The following is a 23,608-nucleotide window of genomic DNA, read 5'->3' as shown; positions in this document are numbered from 1 at the left end:
GGATACAAGTACGACATTTGGACTACTCACTTGGTATTTCTTACTTATATCTTATTAGAAAAGATGTTCTGAGAGTAAAACATGAGATCATGCCCCAGACCATTGGTGGATCCTGCTGCCAGACAAGGTTTCATAGCCTTTATCTAGGAAGGCAACTCCTATGGAGAAAGGGCCAGTCATCACCACTAACTGCTAGCCACCTGCCACCCACAGTGTAGATAAGCTGAAGCAGCAAGACATCCTAGAAGAAAGACAGGAGGCAGCATATGCTGAGTAGATAAGGCATCCACCACCACCTTGATCATCATCTCCCCTCAGACTCTGATGGGGGACCCCAACTCATGACACTTGGGAATGACAATGTTTCCATTCCAGTGCCCATAGCCTTCATCCTAGAAAATACCTGGGGAGATGCAGCTAGGCAACTGCTCCAGCAGGTCTTATCCTCAGATCTATTGAAGACTCCTAAAAAGAAAATTTTTGTCACCAAAGTCCTGTCAATCAGTTCAGTATCAGAAGCTGATAGGATTTTATCAATGGAAATGACATTAGAAAAGAAGTATTTCCATCTGCTTTGCCACTATATCCTAAGGATTATGGGACCTTTCCATGTGACTTACAGCTGAATCCTTCCATATATCTTTTCTTCCCCTATTAGAATGTAAGCTCTTTGAGAGCAGGGGCTGTCTTACCTTATTATCCAGAGCTTAGTATAGTGCTTTGCACATACTAAGTGCTTAGTAAATGCTTTATTCATTTAATCATATATATCCATGATATATTTTATTTGGCTTAACACTGGCAAGTCAGTTGATAATAAGCTATCATCTAATTAGACTCACCATGTTTTTTTCAATTCCCACTAGCTACCCATGAAATATGCAAAATGTTGTATCTAAATCATAATGAAACCCATACCCAGTTAGGACACTTAAACATGCTATGTTATAAGGCTTAAGAAAAAATATGTACACTTCTAAATATATGTATACCCATGCTTATGCCTAACTGACAATGAGGGGATGGTAGAAAAAAAAAATTTGTTTCTTTGGTAACTTCTTTATCAATGGGCATACTGGGCAAACATTAGCCATTATGCTACATTTTCTTTAATTCAATCATACACAACCAAAAAAGTCACTTTAATTTTATTTTCAAATTAATTACATTTCAATGATACACAAAAATGCCACTTGAGTTCAATTTCCATATTAACAACCTGCTATCTATCATACCATTTATTGTAGTAGTGATAGGCCTTATATAAAACCACCACATCACAGACACATTCTCAGACTCTAAACACATATAGCATTGTTAATGTGTTTGAGGACAAGATATGTGTTTCATTTATCTACAATCAGAGAATATTATTCATTCATAAAGTATAATCTTTGGACAGTTTCAAGTGAAGCTTAATAATCAAAGTAGTTTGAAGTCATTTTACTTGTATCACAGATTATGTCAAGATTATAATGGAATGTAGTTGTGAAAACCAGTAACAACCTCTGAAAATTAGCAGCTAATTATAAAATATTCTATAACTATATATTTTATAACCTAAAGATCTTAAAAGGCAATGGATACTTAACTCAGTACTATTAATTACAATCTGACATAAAAGAAACTAAATTATCTATTCTTTAAATTCCATTATTTTGAGCATGAAGATGACAATTTCTAATAACACGTATTCTAAATAATGAGTTAGACATTTAAGAGATTTAAATTTCAGTAGTAACAATGCCTAAAAACCAGTGTTTTACCCAATCTACTGCTGTTGTACAATTAAATTTCCAGAAAACAAAAGGAAAGAAAGGTTAAAATGAAGTTATAAAAGTGCAAGTGGTCAATAGTTAAATGAATATAAAATAAGTTTCAATAAATAAGCAAACATTTCAAATTGTCAATAATTTTCTTGAACTCCTGATCAGCTATCAATTTTTAAAACACAAAGTGTTTTAAAAATAAATACATTTTTATAACCATTTTCAACCATTGAGACAATGCCAGTTTCTATAAAAGATATAGCTTGTAGCCTGACAACTAGTTTCATGGAACCTTGCTTCTTTCAATAATTATTTCCTTTGTCAGAAAAATAGAACGTCTTAGAAAATGCTACCTGACAATTTGATTTTTTTAGTACTAATTCTATTAAGGTGCTTCAGATTTTAGCTTACCCACTGAAAATTTAGAAGAGAAATTTACAAATACATAGTGCAAAATAATCAGGAGGCAACTGACTTGGTTAATCCTTCTGATTACAAATTGAATTAGTTTACTATACTCCAAACTATGCATAGACATCTAATTTACTTCTTTGTTTTCTAAAATAGATCAGTTACAAAATTTAACGTTAGATTGAAGGTAGTTTTCAAAAATCTCAGCTTTACAATTGAAAAAATATTTTAAGTACATAAAACAAAACAACTTTATCCAACCTTTTTGATAATCTTTCTATAGGGGAGAAAGAAAAACGTTATTATTTTGTTATAAGGAGACTATACATACCTTAAATTTTGTGAAAAATACTTTTAGAAATAATTAGATTTTTATGATACAGGTTAATTTATAGGAGAGAAATATTACATTTTTGCTTAAATACTGACACTATATCCATTCAGTAAGGCTTTGGTGGAGTTAATCCATAGCATTGGTATCATTTACTTTTCTTCCCCAATTTGTCTTCCTTCTTGACTGTCTTAATATTAGTTTCTTTTTCATCTTTCTTCTCTGACTTGTCAATTACTTTATATTCCTCCAAGATGGCTTTTCCAGTTTGCTTTGCTGTTCTTGTCACCACCGCTTTGATACCAATGTTGTCAATATTAAATGCAGTGACACCAACATTGATGGCAGAATTCATTGCATTATCTGTAGCATGACCAGCATCAGCCCCATATCTTTAAGAAAAAATTAAGATACAGTTAAACTACAAATCTGAATTACAGCATTACAAAATAGAATAAAAAGAATAGGATAAGTTAACTTTGAAGAGAAAAATCTCAGTTTGTTTCAGTTTGATTGTTTTTAAAAGAGGATTAAATTACTTATATGAAGCCAAGCCATATTTTTTCCAAGAGTAAGGACATTCTGGGAAAATTAATTTCTTAAATGACAGCACTTTATTTTTGTGTGAAGTTATTTACCCTGACATTAAATGTAACAAAGCTTCACTACATTTTGAAACATGTTAATCAGTGAAGTTCCTTGGTTTCCTTCTCCTAACAGGTTACTGAATTCTCCCATTCTCAAAAAAGGAAGAAGTAACTTTTATTTATACTTCTTGTTCCTGCTAATACAGGCAAAATTTCAACTACAAATTGCTGTCAAATATCTGTAGTTCAACTATTTATTTCTCTGGGAAAATGCATTTTAATTTTAAACAATGTCATAAATGGTAAAACTCGTTTCTTTATCTTAAGCTCTGACATCTCCCAAGACAGAATCCCATATCCCATAACTGCCTGCTGCCCCTACTCTAGATAGAGCACTACACAGTGGAAAAACTCAAGCAAACCTAGCTTCACATCCTGTTTCTGAAAATTACCAGCTATGTGACAATGGGCAATCATTAGACTTCTCTGACTTTAAATTTCTTCATCTCCAACATAGTAATGATACTGCTTACAAATGATATCTTCCTCACAAGGATGTTTTGAAGCCTAAATGAGATAATAAATGTAAAACATTTGGCAGACATTTTTCTTTTAGCTAGATTCATGATTTCATTAGCATAGAGAGCTATCAGTGAGGAATGCTATCTGCCAATGCAGATCACCACCTATACTGCACCTTAGAATCTTAGAGAGCTGCCTGAGGATACTGAGCTCATGTGCCTTGCCCACAGTCAGCAAATCAGTATATGACAGAGATAGGGTTTGAACCCAGGTCTTCCTGACTTCAAGACCAGCTCTTTATCATTTTGCCAAATTTAACTTTCTTACAAGCTTTAAAGTTACGTGAGTCAGTTGTTAAAGACATTTCCCATTGGCATCTTAAGCTTAACTTGCCTAAAACTGAACTCATAACCATCCCTTCCAATTTTCCTTAGTACTTTTGATAGCACCAACTATCCTCTTACTCAATTCTGACACTCCTTCTCCTTTGTCTAATTATCTGCTAAGACCTAGTAATCCTACCTACATATGCCTTACATCTATCTTCTCTTTCTCACTCACGTTGCCACCATTCTAGTTCAGTTCTCATGACCTCTTGCCTGGATTATTCAAATAGCTTCTACACCAGTTTCCCTGCCTCATCTCTCTACTCCAATACATCCCTTACTCTGCTGTAAGAGTAGTATAGTCCTTCCAGTGCACAAACTTGACTGTTAATTTACTACTCAAAAGCTTTTAATGGCTCCCCACTGTTTACAGGATAAAATATAAACCCCTAAGCTGGCATTCTTGACTTTCCACAACATGGCTCCATCCGTATCTCATACTATTCCACATCATGTACTCATCATTGTAACCACATTAGACTATTTACCCTTTCCTAGAATTTACTCTTACAAGTATGCATTGGCACAGATTTCCTGCCTGGACTGGACACTCATATCTGCCTACTAAAATCCTTCTCTTCCTTTTAAGTTCAGTTTGGGTGTCATCTCTTCCAAGAAGCCTTCCTTCCCTGGTCTCTTTGCCTTGCTCAATGAATCTAATATCCTCCATTAAACTTTTCTTATGCACTATCAAGGTTTAATTTATACTTGTTTGTCTATGTGTCTTATCTCCTATTTATACTTTATGCTGTTTGAGAAGTCACTATTTCTCAATTTTCATTCTTGTATGTAACACATAGTACCTCACACAAAGGCACTTACTATTGGTTTAATTAAGCTTGTTTTTGTGGACAAGGATGTGTAGGGAAATGTGTAAGCTGAATAACTGCTAAAAAAAAAAAATGTGATAACAAATAGAGTACTGCCAACCTGGAAGGAGGTCTCTAAGCTCTGTCCTTGAACCTGTCTTGTTCAACACTATCTTTATCCATGTCACTGATAAAAGAGAAGGCAATTCAGTAGGCACATTGATACACTGAAGTAAAGCCAGAGTAGACTGACCATGGGGCTGGAAATCATATAACAAGAGAAACAAATCTCTAATAATGTTTTGCCTACACTGACCCTCCTCTGCAATGATGTTCTATTTTACAGTATCACGTTCACACTTAATCTCTTCTACTATATTGTAAGCTTCTTAAAAACAGAGACTGTCTTATGATCTTTGTATTTCCCAACATCCAATGTGGTACCCTGTCCATAAATGGCACTTAATAAATGTCTGTCCAATTTAATTGAATAAAAACCAATGTGCTGTAGGGGCTAGGAATGTTTAACCTGGAGAAGAGAAAGCAACAGGGAGAACAAGACAGATGCCTTCAAACATAAAAGACTCATGTGGAAGAAGGATATATTCTATATGGCTCCGGAAGACAAAACACTAAGAGGCAGAATATGGGACTACACAAAGGAAAGAACTTTCTAACAATGCACTCATTAAAACAGTAAAGCATGCTGCCTCAAAGTCAGAGTTCGTTGTCATTATAAATGTTCTAGCAGAGATTACATGACTAACTAGGATTCCAGCATTAATAGAAGACTGGACTAGAATACCTCTAAGGTTCTTTCCAACTTTAAGATCCTATGCTTCTCCAGTTTCCTGTCTTCTTCTTTCTTCAAAGATACTTCTAAGTGCTACACTGTCTGAGTCTAGATGACTAGGGACCTTCCTTGAGCTGGACACAGCTTCTCCATCCCTTACAAATATTGACAGAGTGTCTTCGGGCTCAGAAAGAAATCTGTTGAACTGAATTCAGAATACTAAAGAGTAGGTGGAAAATAGGAAGTATGCAGTTAACTATAAAGACTCCCTAGTCTATAATATGGTGATAATAGGGGTTGACTCTTGTTTCCCCAGCTAGAACTTGCCAATTTACCAAAGGCGATTCAGTCTACTTATCTGACAAAGTGGTTATCATAAACTGTGCAATATCACTGTGTAATAGGTAGAGTATTTGAAGGTCTCTCCAACAGCAAAGATGTATCTGAATATTGTTAATTCAATGAATTCTATAATTTATTTTATTTTTTTTAGGCAATTAGGGTTAAGTGACTTGCCCAGGATCACACAGCTAGTAAATGTCAAGTGTTTGATCTGAGGCCGGATTTCAACACAGGTCCTCCTGACTTCAGGGCTGGTGCTCTATCCACTGTACCACCTAGTGGCCCCCTGAATTCTATAATTTAAACACATCTTTCTCCATTAATATGGCATTACTCTTATGACCATATGCTTGTAATAAAGATAGCACTATAAAAATATTACAGAATCTCAGAGGCAATTTAGTTTAGTCCATTATCTTGTAAACGTATCCATTCTATGACATCCCAGCTTAAAGATTTGTAGTGATGGAGAATTCGATAACACCCAATGTAGCCTGTTCTACTCTGGAACAGCTCTAATTATTAAGATTTTTTTTTTCTTACATTAAGCTAAAATATGTTTCTCTGAAACTTCTACCTGTTGCTCCTTGTTCTGGCTTCTAGGGCCAACAGAACAACTTCCACAAGTCAGCCCTTCAGATACCTGAAGACAAGACATCTATCACATCTGCTCCCTGAGTCTTCTCCTTACCTGTTCCTTCATCTGATTCTCATATAGCATGGATTCCAGAACACTTATCATCCTGGTCATACCACAGCAGCTCAGACAAAATCCAATCAAAATTTAAGGAGAATCCAATGAAAATTTAAGGAGAATCTTAATTAATTTATTAATCAATCAAACAACGCTATACTTCCTACAGAAAGGTATTTTTTCATTAAACTTACACTTCATAAAAATGTATTTTGCTACCATGAAATCTTACTGAGTGGAAAAAAATGGCCTGGCTGCATCTCTTTGAAGAATTTAAGTGGAAAAAAGAAGCCTGACAGAGAAATTTAGAAGCTGTGCAAAAGACTGAGGTGAATTATTTGACAGATATTGTACTACAATTAACTGTGTCAGATTTAAGTTACTTATTGCTTTTCATGGTTGCTGTAGATCTTCAAGTTCCTATATCTAAAATAAGACAAAAATATCACCGTAACTGAGAAAGTAAACTAGTCATTCAATATTATTCTCTGAAAAACTGTTACAATAATCATCATTATAATACAATTGAGTATACTAGACAATAGGTAAAAAAAAACAAAAATAGCTGAAATGATTAACATAATAATCATAACATCATAAACCTGTATAAGTCAAATATAGTCCAATACCATAATCAAAACTGTAAAATCACAGAAAGTTTCCTTTAACATAGGTGACTTTTTCAGTCATATTTTTGTCAAAAAAATAAAAGATAATCTTGTTTGTTAGCTGAGTAGAACACTGGCAATCAGATTAAAAAAAAGCCTACACTTTATGTATTTTTCTCTTTTTTAGAGGTATAATGCATATGCAATTTTTAAAATGTTCATTTTTTTTATCTTGAGCTCCAAATTCTTTCCCTCCCCCTGGTTCGTCTCCCACCCGTTGAAAAGACAAGCAATATGATACCTATTATACATGTGGAGTCATGCAAAACATTTCCATATTATCCATATAACACATACAATTAGTGCAGTTTTATGAAGAGCTACTTCCGATTATGTTTTTATTTTTTCATGGGGTTGTGGTGATGGTGGTACAGGGTTTAGGGTAGAGAAATGAGCTAGCAATAGCGCTGTCAAAAATAAAAAGAAGAAAAGAGGATCAGGAAAAGCTACCTGTAGAAGAAGGTACATAAACTGAGCCTGGGAGAAAGCTACAAATTGTGAGAGCAGGAGGTGAGGAAGGGGTGCATTCCATGCAGAGGAGTTAAGCCTATGCAAAGGCATGGAGGTAGGAGATGTTGTACTAAATACAGGTAACAGCAATTAGGACAGCTGGATTGTAACACAGCACATGAAGAGTAGTGAGATGAAACAAGCAGAAACCAGATCGTGGTGGCCTTTAAATGCCCAATGGAGGGGTTTATATTTTATGCTAGTGGTAAGAGGAAGTCATTGAAGGTTCAGGGAGATGGAGGGGGTGTAGAAGGAAATGGGGTGATGGTGTGGATGACATGGTTACACTTGTCTTATTTTGACAACGTATATGTTGGTAGCACCCCCTTCCTTAACTTAAAATTGCTCTGGTTGGGAACTACTGATTTAGATGATCAAATCTGTTTCTCAGGCAATTTGCCAAAACAATTTTATGGTGGGGTTTGGTTACAATATACTATAATGATAGCTATTACTGCAAAATGACAATGATCAGGGCAACATTATGTGAGGCTAGTTTTACATGTAATTCACACAGGTAAAGTTAAAGATATTCAAACCACAGAATGATAAGGCTGGAAGGATCTTAGAGATCACCTAGTCCAATCTGCTCATGTTGTAGATGAAGAAACTAAGGCCCATAAAAATTAAGTGACACAATTGTGTTTACACAGTTTTTTTCATCATAAATAAGTTATTGCCTCCCCATTGCTTGAAAAAAACAAAACAAAACAACCTTATACCAGTAGAAAATAAAATTCTGACCCCAATACTTAAAAATAGCCAGACAGTTGCTTTAATTCAAGATTATTATAAATGATATAAGAAGTTAACCAAGTGTTTCTGTTGTTAAAAATAAAAATAAAAATCAGACTTACTTGTGTTGAACTGTATGTACAGTTTCTGAAGTAACTTTTTTAACTATGCATTTAGCTGCACATTCCATTCCTTGCCATACAGTTGAAAACCCTGAAAGAATTATTTTTAAATAAGCTTAATTAGCCACAACTAAACAGACTGCTTTCCTAGTTTAAATATACCTGAATCTTTCTGTTACCTTGAAGACTACTTGCTGCTACAACCATGGCACCTTCCAAAGGGGATTTCCCATCTTTGTCTTTTTTAAGAGATTCTGGAACAAGTTTGCCTCCATGCTTCTTGACATGTGGGGCTAATTCTCTTCCAACACAGTTTGCTATGGAACATACTCCTTCCACTAATATGTGTACAAAAATAAATATTTAGAAATCATGTTAAAGATTTTAAAATTAAGCAATTATACATGACTAGCCTTCCTATTTGAAAATAAAAGGTACAGATGAGCACAGTGGTTATAATGTCCACTGTATGGTTTGAAACTTTTGGGGAGTCTATTAATATTTATAACCCTGCTTCTTTAATGCACCTTTATAGTTTTGTTTAAAAACAATCATTCTCATTTTTATTGCTATAGTGAACCAGTGAGTTTAAGTGTTTTCAAAACATTAACAAGCACACTATGACATAACATATTTATTTGTGCTTAATTATTTAAAAATAAAACATGAAAAAAAAATCAGAAAATGCCACAATGAACTTCCAAAAATAATTTTTACTAGAATTTCAGTAAAATAAGTAAGTCCAATAGAACGTAAACTCCTTGAGAGCAGGGACTACTTTTCATTTTGTGTCCATATCCCCAGAACCTGGCACTGGGTATTATACATAAATACTTTATAAAGTTCTTGTTGAAGTAAAAAACTATTTAGGTTAGAGGATTTTAGTTATTCAGCTACCAAAAGTTATATACACTTAAAACAGCAAATACCAGAAAATATTTTCAAGTGACAGATTTGACATTTCCTATTTCCTCAACAAAGCTGCTTCATCCCAAATGTTCATTAATAAAGTCAATCACTGCAGAAATGCTTTTGAATAACTGGTTTTTTTTTCTAAAACTGAAAAAAGAGAGTATAACATAGTTACCCAGGAACTGACTGACTTTCACTGCTCCTCCTGTGGCCTGCTTTGCTATATGAAGTCCCTTGGACACAGTTGGACTAACTTCCAGTGGCTTTTCTTCAGGCTCAATATGTTCACGAAGTTTGGAGGCTCCTTTTTGGATTACCTTTCCAGTAAGTTCAGCTCCTTTAACCAAACCCCAACTCACCCAGGATGCACCTTTTCAAAGAAAAAGAAAAGACATTGTATGTAACTGGGATACCAGCTATGCGTTTAAGCCTTACTTTATAAAACCAACCAATCAACCAACAAGTACTTATCAACCAATCACTATGTGTGAGGCACCTATGCTAGGGATGCAAGTACAAAGAATGATAAAATACCCACTCACAAGGAACACATGTCAAAAGAAAAACAGAAAAGTTCAGAAGACAGAGTCAGGATAGCCTGATACCTCTAGAATTTAAGACCAAGTAATTTCCGATATTTTTTTTTCAACTAAAGAATCCTATTGGCAAAGCACATGCTTATTAATACTAGAAGAGTATAGTCCTTAGATATATCTTGCTACTATGGTTAAAAATAAGTTTTTTTTAAAGTGTTCCTTAGATATTATTACCAAGACCCAAAAGAATTAGATTGATTATTTATCCTGGAATAGGATAGGATTCTATGAAAGGAGGCTACTTAGGCCACAGGTGGCTACTATTTACTGAAGACAGACAGAAGAATCAACAGTAGCAGTTACAATGTATTGGGTACAAGGGGAAACTTGGTTTATAAAGAGTTGAGAAACCTTGGATTTATTATTCTAGAAAATGTATAATCTAATTCTCAAGATATTTATGAAAAGGATAAGCCCTAGTAATGGATCTAAGCAGCCCCATGACTTGGAAACAAATTACTTGGCTTCTCTAGAATTCGAGAAGGTTGGACTAATGATATCTAAGGCCTATTCCAGATCCAAAAATGTTACTATTTTTTACAGATCTTTACATGTCAATATAATCCAATTAAATCTATTTTGGTATTTTGGGATAGTTTTGGTTTAAATACCTGTAGGATATATAAACAACATACTACACACAACGAAGGAGTTAAAAGAACATATACAATCCTAATCCCTTACAAGCTGCCAACACAGTTATATTATCCCCCAGATCTACTAATCTATTGTAATAAGTTCCTTGGATTTAAGTATTAGTAAACCCTAACATCTCACACTATATCTGCCTCCCAAAGAACCAGAGATGACTATATAGCTGATGTCTGATTATAATATAGTATCTTACAGAGAGGTTAGGTTCTAAAGTTAGTTACAAAGCAAAAATCTGATATTGTCAAAACTGTCCTTGAAAATCTGTTCCCATAAGGTATAGTTCAGTATCTTCAAACTGGAAAGCTGGAAAAGAGATAGTGTTTTTTTTAACGGAGAGCAAATTGTATCAGAGAAGAGATGGATCTGAAAGGGTTGCTATGGAAATAAATCAAAACTGAATATTGTTTTGGGACCCAACTTGGTCCCAAGTAAGAACCAGGAGAATATACTTCCCTCCTTTTTTGGCAGTTTGGAAGCTACAGGTGTGGGATGCCACATATACTCTTAGACTTAGTACATGCTTTGGTTAGTTCTGCTGTTCTGACTTTTCCTTTTTATTATTCTTTGTTAAAAAGTATGACTCAGAATATGAAAATAATAATAGCTATCATTTGTATATAGGGCTTTAAGGTTTGCAAAGCACTTGACATATTATCTTAATAATCCTGTGAGATAGGTGCAGTTTCCTCATTAAATGAAGAAACTGAAAGTAAGAAGTTAAGTGACTTGCTCAAGTTCACACAGCTGTATTAGGCAGGATATGTATTGTCTTCCGGACTTCAAGTCAGACACTAGGGTTTCCACCTCCAAGGAGAGAGGTTATGGACAACAGGAGTAGAATTTGACACACATTTTTGGATATGATCGACGTGTGATTTTGTTTTGCTTAGTTATTTGTTATAAGAGGGTTTTATAGTTTGGGGGTAGAGTTGTAGGGAGGAGGGAGACGGTTATTAAAAAAGAAAAGGTTTGAAGAAATATTTTTAAAAGGCACAGAATAGAGCAGAAGGAAGTTCAGAAGGGGAGCTTTATTCTCAACTTGTTGAAAAGAAAAAAAAAATTATCTGAGTCCTCCCTATTAATCTATCACTTTACTTCTGGTCACTTTGGAATTCAGTTTCTTTGACTTCTAAGAGTAGGTTGACTTAGTTAAGGTCTAATTTATTAAATACAAGCAAAACTTCAGATCTTTGGAACTCTTATGCAATGTGTCATTACAAATAGCAAAAGTTTCCAAATCTGTAAATACTAACCTTTTACATATAAACACAAATTTTTAATAGCTTTAAAAAATGCAACTTTTTCTAAAATATATACTTACTTTCTGGTTTTCTTAAGCAGGCTAAAGCACACCTTAATTAAATTTTTATTCCACTATTATAAGTATTAGTTATTAATAATAAATGACATCTATATGATACATTAAGATCATTATCACAGTATCAAAAAATTTGACACTGGGGCAGCTTAGTATCAAAAAACTTGACACTAGGGGCAGCTAGGTGGTCCAGTGGATAGAGCACTGGCCTTGGAGTCAGGAGGACCTAAGTTCAAATCTGCCCTCTGACCAAACACTTGACACTTACTAGCTGTGTGACCCTGTGCAACTCACTTAACCCCAATTGCCAAAAAAACACAAACAAAAAAAAAACATTTTTTTTGGGGGACCCTAGAATGTTCTGTAGTTCAACCTCTTCTTTGTAAAGATGAAGAAATTTGGGACCCACAGGGGTGACATGACTTGCTCAAAGTGACAAAAATAACAGTGGCAGGGCTGGGATTCCAATCCAGCTACCGTGACTCCAAATCCAACACTTTTCCCACTACTGTTGCCCAGCCTCTTTTACTGTGTGGCAGATACAGATTGTATGGAACATGAGGTTGAATGAAATCCATCCTTTCTCAATGGTCCTGAATTCTGTTATTTTGAAAAGGTACTTAATGTCAGATTACCTTGAAGGAAAGAAGGAAAGGTGAGTATTATCTCCTAAATAGCTTTCATACAAAATTAATTAATAAATAAAAGGTGAATAAAGTCTTTTCACAAGTGGTTTATTTGCCCTCTAGAAAAATAATCTTCTTTTCTGTGGCTACTGATATTCTTTGATTCCTCAGGACCCCTCAAAAACATGATCAATAGTTTTTGTATTACTAAAAGATAATACACACAGGGAACTACCTTTTAGGGCAGGTAAGTTACAAAAGTTGGCACAACCTAGATTTGTTCATGGGCTATGATGGGATATTCTTTTCTATTTAGAAATTTGTGTCAAACTATTTGAGGGGGGATAACTTCCATTTATAACTTTTTTATCATCATCCTAAGTTGCTTTTGTTGCAACTGGTTTTTCTTTCCTGAAAATTTTTTGACATAAATCTAGGCTTGAGTAAAAATTTTATGTTGTAAGATTAAAAGTCTTACACAGTAGATGCATGATGAAACTATTTGCAAATGAATTCTCTTTTGTAACATCACTTTGACTAACACTGATGCATAGGCTGAATCAACAAGTGGACAATCAGAAGACAGCAAAAATTTCCCTCAAATCAACCCCTGCCTTCATAGACTAAGTACTACCACCATCTATTAATAAAATAGGTTTGGTATATTTTAAAAATTGTAAGCATCAAAGGACATCTTACTACAAGAAAGATGAAAGAATAGTAAGAAGAATGATTCACTCTTGTTCTCTGTAAACAGGAAAAAACCCCTACACATTTGAAAGCTCTAGAACAATTTTCAAATGGCCAGGTATTTTCTGAGAACACTGGCAAGTGCAATAATAGTCACTCTTTCCTTTTGCTGTTTCAGACTATTAGGGTTTAATTCACTGACACCTGAGCCAACAAGTTAGGAAGCATCACCGAAACAGACCAATGCCATTAATGTAATAAAACTGCTGCAGTAACAGACTGAGCTAGAAAGAGATTCTCTGGAATATCATAAAGTTCTACAGTCATAACTAGCTTTTTTTTTTTTTTATACATCCCAAGAGTATATTTAATGGGCAGCTAGGTGGTGCTCTGGATAGAGTGCCAGGCCTGGAGGCAGGAAAACTCATCTTCCTGAGTTGAAATCCAGCCTCAGACATGTACTTGCTGGGTCACCTTGGTCAAGTCACTTAGTCCTGTTTGCCTCAGTTTCATCATCTGTAAAATGAACTGGAGAAGGAAATAGCGAACCACTCTACTTAGTATCTTTGCCAAGAAAACTCCAAATGAGGTCATGAAGAGTAGGACATGACTGAAATGACTGAACAACAACAAAACAGTATACTTTCTATACATTCATATCTTTCTATGCCCCCTCCTTCCAAAACTATTCCTGATCCTCACTGTGGACTTCAGCCATTCTTTCCTTCATTGTTCTCCCAGTCCATTACTCCCATCTTACTCTTACTTTTCTTCCCATCTCAATCTTGACTCTATGATTAACCAATTCAATTACAAAATGTCCTCAAGTCTTGAATTTTGTTGCCCTACTGGGCAACTGTTCTATTCACTAAATCAATACTTATTAAAAGCCTCCAGATGATTCTGGGAAGATGACAAAGTAGGTCAGAACACTTTTGGCTCTCCAAATTTCCTCCACAAAAAAAGACTGGACGTCACCTCAGAGAAGCAGAAATAAAGCCCAGGGTAAAGCAGTAGTTGGCCTAAGACAACTTGCAAATACTTCAGGAAAGACCTGACCCCCAGGGGCAGAGATTCAGCAGGACTGAAGTACAAATACCTCCAGGCCAGTTCTGCAGAATCAACAGCAACAAGCGCTGGGGGCAGCTGGAGTTCAGAAGCAGCCTCAGCCATAGGAACTTTCATCTCCCAGATAGGGTCAGGGGTCTGAGAGCTGAGTAGGAGATTGAAAAGAGATTGAAAAGCCTTCCACAAATGCTAGCACAGCTGGGCTGACCCAGATGCCTCTGGGGCTGAGTGGCCAACTGAGAGGAGGGGGAAGGAAAGAAGGAGCTAGCACACACCTGGTGAGTGCAGCAGCAGAGGGGCGGGGACCCTCGTGGCACTTGCAGGAGAGCAGAGCTCCTGGTTTCAGTTCCAGAGCAGAGAAGACAGCTGTGGTTTGCAGCCCCTGGAGGGACGGCAGAGAGTAAGATCATTTGCCAGACATTGTGACTAGGGGCTCTAGCCCTGGGACAGAGATCAGAAAATAACAGTAAGGAGAAACTGAGGCTTGGGGCATTACACCCCATACCTTGAACTAGATCACACTAATAGCTGCTAAAATAATAATAATAAAACAAAAAAATAAAAATGAACAAGGAGAAAGAACCCAACAACAGATAGTTACTATGGGGATAGAGAAGATCTGGGTTCATATTCAGAGGAAGATAATGGAGCTAAAAAAGCTACTCCTTTTTCAATGAGAAACATCAAATGGTCCCAGCATAAAAGGATTTCCTGGAAGAACTTAAAAAGGACTTTAAAAATCAAATAAGAAAGAACAAGGAAAAATCAGAAAAAAAAAAAAAAAGGAGCAGTCCAAGAAAACCAAGAAAATTATGAAAAGAAAAGCAACCTACTCAAAACAGAGAATCAAAATCTTAAGGAAGAAAATAATTACTTGAAAACTAGAACTGGGCAAAGGGAAGCTAATGACGTTCTAAAACACAAAGAAATAATAAAGCAAAATAAAAAGAATGAAAAAATAGACAAGAATGTGAAATATCTCATCAGAAAGACAGCTGATCTAGAGAACACATCAAGGAGAAATAATATAAGAATAGTTAGACTGCCTGAAAATTATGATTAAAAAAAATCTTCATATTATTATAAGAATTAAGGAAAATTGCCCTAAAGTTCTAGAACAAGAAGGCAAAGCAGAAATAGAAAAAATCCACCAATCACCCCCTGAAAGAGATCCAGGAGGAATAATAGGAGCATCATAGCCAAATTTCAGAGTTCCCAGGTTAAGGAGAAAATACTGGAAACAACAAGAAAAAAAATCTAAATATTGTAGAGTTACAATAAGGCCTAGCAGCTACTACATTGAAGGACCATAGGTCCTAGAATACTGTATTTTTAGAGTAAAAAGAGCTAGGGTTACAATCAAGGCTTACTTACCTAGAAAAGTTAAGAATAATACTGAATTTTTAAAAAAAGAGTATTTAACCAACTGAGAGATTTTCAGGTATTTGTTACAAAACAGAGCTGAAGGGAAAATTCAATATACAATATATTCAGGACAAATATAAAGTAAACATTAAGGATCAATTATAAGGGACACAGCAAGGTCAAATTGTTTATTTTTTATATATGAAAATATTATAAGTTCTTTTATGACTCATTTTTATTTGGATAGTCTTAAAGAAAGGCTTGAGTTGAGCTGAGTATGACGGAGTCTTAAAATAAAACGGTATAGTGAAAGATAAAAAAGAGCAATTATTTCATAAAAATGAAGCAGAAAAAGGAAAAAAATAAAGAAGAAGCTAGTAGGGGGAGGACAGGTAGTGCTGAAACTCTACGCTCATTGGGAATGTGTTAAAGAGGGAACATAGATAATCTAGAAGGGTATGAGAGTCTTCTAAATTCATAAAGAAACAAGAGGGTAAGGGGCAGCTAGGTGGCACAGTGGATAGAGCACCGGCCCTGAAGTCAGGAGGACCTGAGTTCAAATCCAGCCTCAGACCAAACACTTGACACTTACTAGCTGTGTGACCCTGGGCAAGTCACTTAACCCCAATTGCCTTAAAAAAAACAAAAACAAAAACAAAAAAAAACAAAAACAAAGAAACAAGAGGGTAAGGGGATAGGGTAGAGTGAGAGGATAAGGAAGGGATTCTTGGAGAAGGAGGTAGGTAAAGGAATAGGAGGGCAAGGCAGTGAGTAGAAGAAAAGGAGAGGAGAGAGGAAGGACAGGAATAGGGTGAGAAGGGCAGTGAGAGAAAATAGGAAGAAGGGATATATATATAACAAATAATTATAGTTTACAATGTGGATAGATTCAAAACCTTAGAATCAGACTCAATTCTTTCTTCTTTTTCACTTCCCTATATCCAAAAGCTACTAAGTTTTCGTTATTTTATCTCCGTAATAACTCCCACTTCTGTTCCTTTCTCTCTATTCACATAGTCACCACCTTAGTTCAGATCCTCACCAGCTGTCATTTAGACTACTACCATAGCCTCCTAATTGGTCTCTTTAATTCCAATTTCTCCCCTCTCCAATCCATCCTCTATGCATCTGCCAAAAAATCTTCCCAAAGCATAACCCTGACCCTGTCACTCTCTTTCTCAAGAAGCTATAGTAGCTTCCTACTACTTCTGAGATAAAACGTAGACTCCTCTAATTTGGCATTTAAAGCCCTTCACAATCTGACTCCAGCCAACCTTTCCTGACTCACTGCACATTACTCTCCTCCAGTTATTCTACATTCAAGTCAAACTGACCTATTTGATATTAAAAACAAAAACTTCACAAGAGCAAAATGGGATAGGTATGACGAGACAAGTTAGAGTAAAAAAAGATATAGAGGTTTTAGTAGACTACTAGTTCAATGAGTCAATAGTGTGATAAGGCAGCCAAAAAGGCTAACTCAGTTTCAGGTTGGATTATCAGAGGCACAGAGTCAAATGTGAAGGAAGTGATAGATTTGCTGAACTATTCCTTGGTTAGACCTGATCTGAAGTATTGTGTTAAGTTCTGGATATTACAATTTAGAATGGACACTGAAAGAATTATTTCTTGATCCTGTATTTTATATTTGATTTTTCTCCGTGATTTTATTCTGTAATTATATTCTGTATTCTATGTAACAAAGTTATAAAGTCTCTTCTCTGTTTCTGAGTAAAGAAGCTCATGTGTGCAAAAGTTTGGTCTCTTTTCTCTTTAAAGATAGATACCAAAGACCTAAAGTTCCTCACAATGACTGTTAAAGAAAACCTCTGTTCTTATTACTTTCATAAAACATTAAATCAGCATTTCCTGCAAGGTTTGTGTGTTATCCTTGAGAAGCTGGATTCACTGACCTTGTACCATCTGTAGAAACCTCCAAATGCCAGTGTATACCTGAGTCCCTATCAGTAACTTCAGGTTGTAGTTGGGACCCATTAAATTCACAAAAGCATTCCTTAGAGACAGAGAGAGGCAGTCTAGATCTCATGTGGGGGCTATGCCCACTTTCTTTGATATAACCAAAAATGATCCTTCATCCCTGTGACGCTAACCAATGATATGATTTCTCTTCTTTGTTCTACGCTTATAAAAATAAGTATCTGAAAGGCTATCTCAAAGAAGAAGGATTACATTTGTTTGCTTATTCTCAGAGTCTTGAAGAAAGAGTAATTAATGTGGTTCACAGTAGGTGTTTAATAATATTCATTGACTGAAAGTTGCAGAGAGGTAGATTTGGACTCTGCATAGAGAAATACCTCCTAACAATTCGGAAAGGCTGAAGGTTCCAGATGATTCTTCTATAGATTGCTAAGGTTTTACTTTATACCACCTCTCAACTCCCTGTGGTCAACTGGAAGCAATCAACCAGCAAGATTATATTAAGTATCTACTGTAAGCCAGGTAATATGTAAGGCAATGAGAATACAAAGATTAAAAAAATGGTTTCTTCTCTTATATTCGATCAAGGGAAACAATATGTACACTTACAAGTACATTTAAAATATAAACAAAGTAAATAGAAGGTAATATTTTTAGGGGAGAGGAAAGGGTAGAGAGAAAGTACTAAGTGGGAAGGTTAGTGTCAAATAGGAAACAGTGATTAAGCTGAGATTCAAAGGAAGCTAGAGAGTCTACCAACAAGACAAGCTTAGAAGAACATTAAACTGAAGTGAAAAGAGAGGTCTTTAATATAAGAAAATAATGTTTAGCTAGAACTTTGTACATCGATACATATTTGTATATTAACCCTTTATTGTTCTATTAGGAAAGCTTTATGCTTCTGACAGGTGTCATTCAAAAACGATGTTTCTTGGACACTCCCACACATTTTTCCAACTGATTGAGAAAAGATAATTAAATTTTTTTTTAAATGGCATTATCCCTAGTACCTGATAAAATATTCTGAGATACTTTCTCACTCCATTCAGGTAACACTCTCACATTTTCTTCAGGAACTGGTTGGAAGGGTACAACCTGACTCAGATTAATTTCTTCACTTGAAGTACCCGTGGCCTAAAGATAAGAAAATATTTAAGGAAACGAAACAATTAATTATGAGAAAAACTGTTTAAGTTCTCTAATATTCAGAGTAAGGCAAATTAAAAGCAATTCCTAAATACCACCTTATACCAACATATTTTTAACAATAATTAGAAATATTAAAATCAATGCTGTCAGGCTATGGAAAAACAGGAACACTATTATACTATTGGCAGAGATGCAAAGTGGTAAAATTCTTTTGATAAGCAATAAAATATGAGTTGGGAAACTATGTCTTAATTATCCTACTACTTGAGTTATATACTAAAATGTCATTGAATGAAAAAAGTTCCATTCATGTAAAACTATTCATAACAGCATTATTTTTTAAATTTTTATTTATTTAATTTTTAATTTATGGAATAAAACAAGTCTTTCTATAACACAGTATAATTTTTAAAAAGATTATTACATATGAAATTGCAAATCTATTACGTGTAACTTGCTATTCCTTTTAAATATATAATAAAGTTATCACGTAAATTTTTTTTCCTACCCTCCCACTACCCTACAGATGGCTACTATTAGACACAAATATATATACATATGTAAAATCACACATACTTCTATTTATTAGTTCTTTCTCTGGATGCAGATAGTGTCTTCCTTCATATGTCCTTTGTAGTTAATTTGGGTATTTATAATAGTCAAAATAGCTTATTCGCTCAAAGTTGTTCTTAAAATTGCTGTTACATTCTCTTGGTTCTGCTCATTTCATTTCTCATTATTTTGTTCAAGTCTATTCACGTTTTTCTAAGATCACTGAGCTCATCATTTCTTATAGCACAGTAGCATTCCATCACAATCATAAGCCACAACTTGTTCAGTCATTCTCAAATTGACGGGCATCCCTGCATTTTTCAGTTCTTGGCATCACAAAGAGAGCCGCTATAAATATTTTAGAACATATAAGTCCTTTTCAAATCTTTGGAAACAGACCTAGTAATGGTATTGCTGAGTCAAAGGATAGCCAGTTTAATGTAATAACAGTAATAATAATCATACAAGTTTAATTTAATAATAATGACAAAACCTGATTCACCTGCTTCAAATGAATGCAGTATATTTGAACAGGTATCACATTTAGACTTAAAGATGAAGAATACACAGAGTACTACAATCACTAAATATTATGAAGTACCTGTTACATACTGTGCTAAGTGCTGAAAATACAAAGAAAGGCAAAAGAAAGTCCCAGCTCTCAAGAAGCTCACAGTCTACTGGGAGAAGGTAAGACATAAAAAGGAGATAAAAAAAGCGGGGAGTAGCTAGGTGGGGTATAAGAATAATGTTGCAAAGATGGGCTTGTATTCTGGGAGCATTCTGGGAGGGCTCAAAGTCATACACACTTTTCCAAAAATTATTCCAACCTATTATTCTCTTACTTGGCTCGGGGTCCAATTCATTGTGATTCTTCACTGCCTGTCCATTGTACATGTGCTGCCAGATGACTCAATGAGTTATTCATCATGTCATAATCTCGAAAATACTCTTCTTAATTTTTCCTACACGGATTCCTAGGTAACTCTCTTTGGAGGAGGCCCTATGATATGGATTGGACTAGAAGGCCAGTAAGGTATGTTCACACTTTCAAATTCTGTAATTCTGTGCAGGGAGGACGATTTTACTGACACAGTATTATCCATGAACATGAATCTAGACCAGGGATTTTTTAACTTGGAGTCCATGAACTCTAAAAAATTTGTTTTGATAACTATTTCAACATAGCTGATTCCCTTTGAAATCTTATGTATTTTATATTTTATGCATTTAAAACTATTATTCTGAGATGGGAACCAAAATTTCAGGAGACCTACAAAATGGTCCATGACCCAAAAAAGGTTAAAAACCACTGAAGTGGATAATATTACCATGGATATGGAATCCCCATTCCATTGGGACTCTACCACTATCATAGTGGATGTCCTGTACAAACACCTCTGACAAGTATACATCTCTTCTTCTAAGTCATGCCTGATCATGAGGGAATCAGTGAAAAAATTTTCTGTGGCTGCAACCATCAAGGAATATTTTATTATATTAATATATACATGGTAGATATTTTATTGAATGAAAACCATAAAAGTTTTATTTTGTAGTACTGAACTAAATGTTGTTGTATTCAATAAACAGTGAGATTTTGTATATTCTGTACCTTTCAGTTAATTGTGTCATTATGAAGATATAATCTGCTACCATAAACTCTGTGAAAATCTCCTTGTTCTTTTTGTATTTTGACCAAGAACAACCTTGACATGTACATATACTTTTCTCCTAAGGACTTGAGAAAGATGAGAAAACATAACTCATAAGATGGTATCTTGTGAATTTCCTTTTTTTTTTGGTAATGGAATCATTGATTTTTTTATTCCTTAGGAATATTCCTGATATATTAAAAATTAATCTGAGTACCTTCAAAAATGGTCACCTCTAGCTTAGATTTCTTTTGTAAATATTTTGTCATATTCAGACATTCTCTGTAACTTCATCTTGTCAAGTGACATTTTTACTTCTTCATATACTACATATGGTACTAAAGTTCACTGTAGAAATGACAGCAAATCTGTTTGAGTATCTAACTGTTGTCTTTCCAGTTTCGTATATAAATCTTTTGAGATCTTGTTTATTTAGACCTCCTACCATGCTTTCTAGGGAACCTGTTTTCCCTTGTTTCACAAAGCAATACTTTTCCTATTTCCCACCATCCTCATATACTCAAATGGATCTATGATCTCATCAGTCCAGAGGCTTCCTCCAATGCCTGACCATTCTGTGTGACTCATATCCATTTTCTTCCCAAAAGTCAAACACAAGGGGTCCACCTTCACCTTCTCCTGACATTAAGTTGGAACTAGTGGAGCATTCTGGCTGTGCAACTGTCATCACTGCTACGTGACCAGCTCATTTTCTCTTTCCGTCATACAAATCCTCAATGACATCCTTCACTTTTGTTTTTTATTGGAATGTTTCATGTATATTGCAGTTTGCTCACACCCACCATGAACTTTTCTCATCTTTCTCACCTTGCTCATTTTGAGTTCTCCGGAGGTCATATCATCTCATATCTTGCGGCCATATAGCAACACCACCAAAAAAAATTTTTTTTTTAAATTAAAAAGACAATTCTTTGCAGTTATGGCAACCTGGGATCAGTAAAAGTGCTTTGCAGTTAATTTCTAGATTGTTCTCTTCTTTTTTAACTCTGGACCTACTTCACTGTCTATCTATATTGTCTGGCCCAGATATATATGATGCTGGACATAGGATGTTCATTCACATGCATTCTGAAATCTGAGCAATAGATTAACTTCATCCATTTAGTCTTCATGTGTAGATGGACAGGTCAAATTCTTTTGAATAAGGACAGAGCTCTTCTAGGAAACTGTAATGGTGTTGGATTCTTCCACTTGCAATTTTACATGGATTGTAACATTGGAAATAAAGATTTATGAAGAGATTTATGTGTATGTATGTATAAATAGGAATCAACATGGTATGATGGAAAATTGTGAATTTGTAGCCAAGAGACCTCATTTATTAAAAATAATTGTAATGAACATATTTACATTTATATAGTGCTATCCTCATAGCAATCCTTTGATGTAGGTACAGAAACTATTATTATACCCATTGTAGACAAGGTAAGGCAGACTAAGAGATGTTAAGTGACTTGTTCAGGGTCAAACAGATAGTAAAGAAGAAAGGTAGGATTTTAGCTCATATCTTCCCACTACAAATCCAGTATTTTCTACTACCCTCTTCCGATTTTGACAGTTATCTTAAACGAGTAAGTTCCTTTACCTTCATTTTCCTCATTGGTTAAAATAAAAACATCACTTAAACTACCTACTTCCCAAGACTGTTATGAGGAAAACACTTAATAAATATTGCAGGTGTTATATAATGTGAGTTATTTTTATATTTTACAATACATAAAAATGTGGGATGAATTTAATCAAATACAAACACTTATATAGATAAGATGAACAAAAACAGAATTGTATATTAAATAGGACCTTTCTATGCACAAGTTTTTTTTAAAGAATATATTAAACAAGTTAGTAACAAAATTGTCCTGTTTATGTCCTTTTCTGAACTTCCGTGAATTTAAATTTTTTAAAATTGATGTTCTTTTCTTTCTTAGGTTCCTTCTTTTTAAACTGATTTAAAAATTTCTTCCAATTTTATCTCATTTTTACTAAATTCTGCTCTCTCTTCCATCCCTTTATCGAGAAGGCAAGAAAAACAACACCCGCTGCAAATATGTATAATCATGCAAATATCCAAAAAAGAAGATATGCTTCTATCTGCACTCTGAGTCCATCAGCTCTATCTGGAGGTAGGTAGCATGTTTCATTATGAGTCTTTTGGAATTATGGTTGGTCATTGCATTGATCAAAGTTGCTAATTCTTTCAGAGTTGATTGTCTTCACAATATTGTTGTTACTTTATAAATTGTGCCCCTAGTTTTGCTTACTTATCCTGCATCAGTTCATACTCCCTCTACCAATGCAGTTTAGTGCCTTTATAGTCTTAGACAACTGTCTATAGCACTGAGAAGCCGAGGCAATTGCCCAGAGTCACCTGTATGTATCAGAGGC

At 34.9% G+C, this 23,608-nt stretch overlaps 1 protein-coding gene across 6 annotated transcripts in view; it reads right to left on the bottom strand.

Moving 5' to 3' along the window:
• Window positions 1–1,123: 1,123 nt before the first annotated feature.
• SPART (spartin) overlaps window positions 1,124–23,608 on the bottom strand; it is a 42,485-nt gene continuing 20,000 nt past the window's right edge. For 5 of the 6 annotated variants that reach the window (XM_027835234.1, XM_027835232.1, XM_027835236.1 and 2 more), the window contains 5 exons: window positions 18,857–18,980; window positions 9,767–9,961; window positions 8,859–9,017; window positions 8,680–8,770; window positions 1,124–2,903 (listed from right to left, as the gene is read on the bottom strand). In XM_027835234.1, the coding sequence (XP_027691035.1) occupies window positions 2,660–2,903; window positions 8,680–8,770; window positions 8,859–9,017; window positions 9,767–9,961; window positions 18,857–18,980 (813 nt within the window). In that variant the 3' untranslated portion in view covers window positions 1,124–2,659. Of the gene's footprint in view, window positions 2,904–7,027; window positions 7,071–8,679; window positions 8,771–8,858; window positions 9,018–9,766; window positions 9,962–18,856; window positions 18,981–23,608 lie in introns of all 6 variants that reach the window. The other variant, XM_027835237.1, reaches the window with a different exon arrangement.

Source organism: Vombatus ursinus, unplaced genomic scaffold, assembly GCF_900497805.2.
Source record: "Vombatus ursinus unplaced genomic scaffold, bare-nosed wombat genome assembly UNPS02014813.1, whole genome shotgun sequence".
Taxonomy (NCBI): domain Eukaryota; kingdom Metazoa; phylum Chordata; class Mammalia; order Diprotodontia; family Vombatidae; genus Vombatus; species Vombatus ursinus.
Note: the sequence above shows the minus strand (reverse complement) of the source record. Positions and strands in the feature narration are given on the sequence as shown.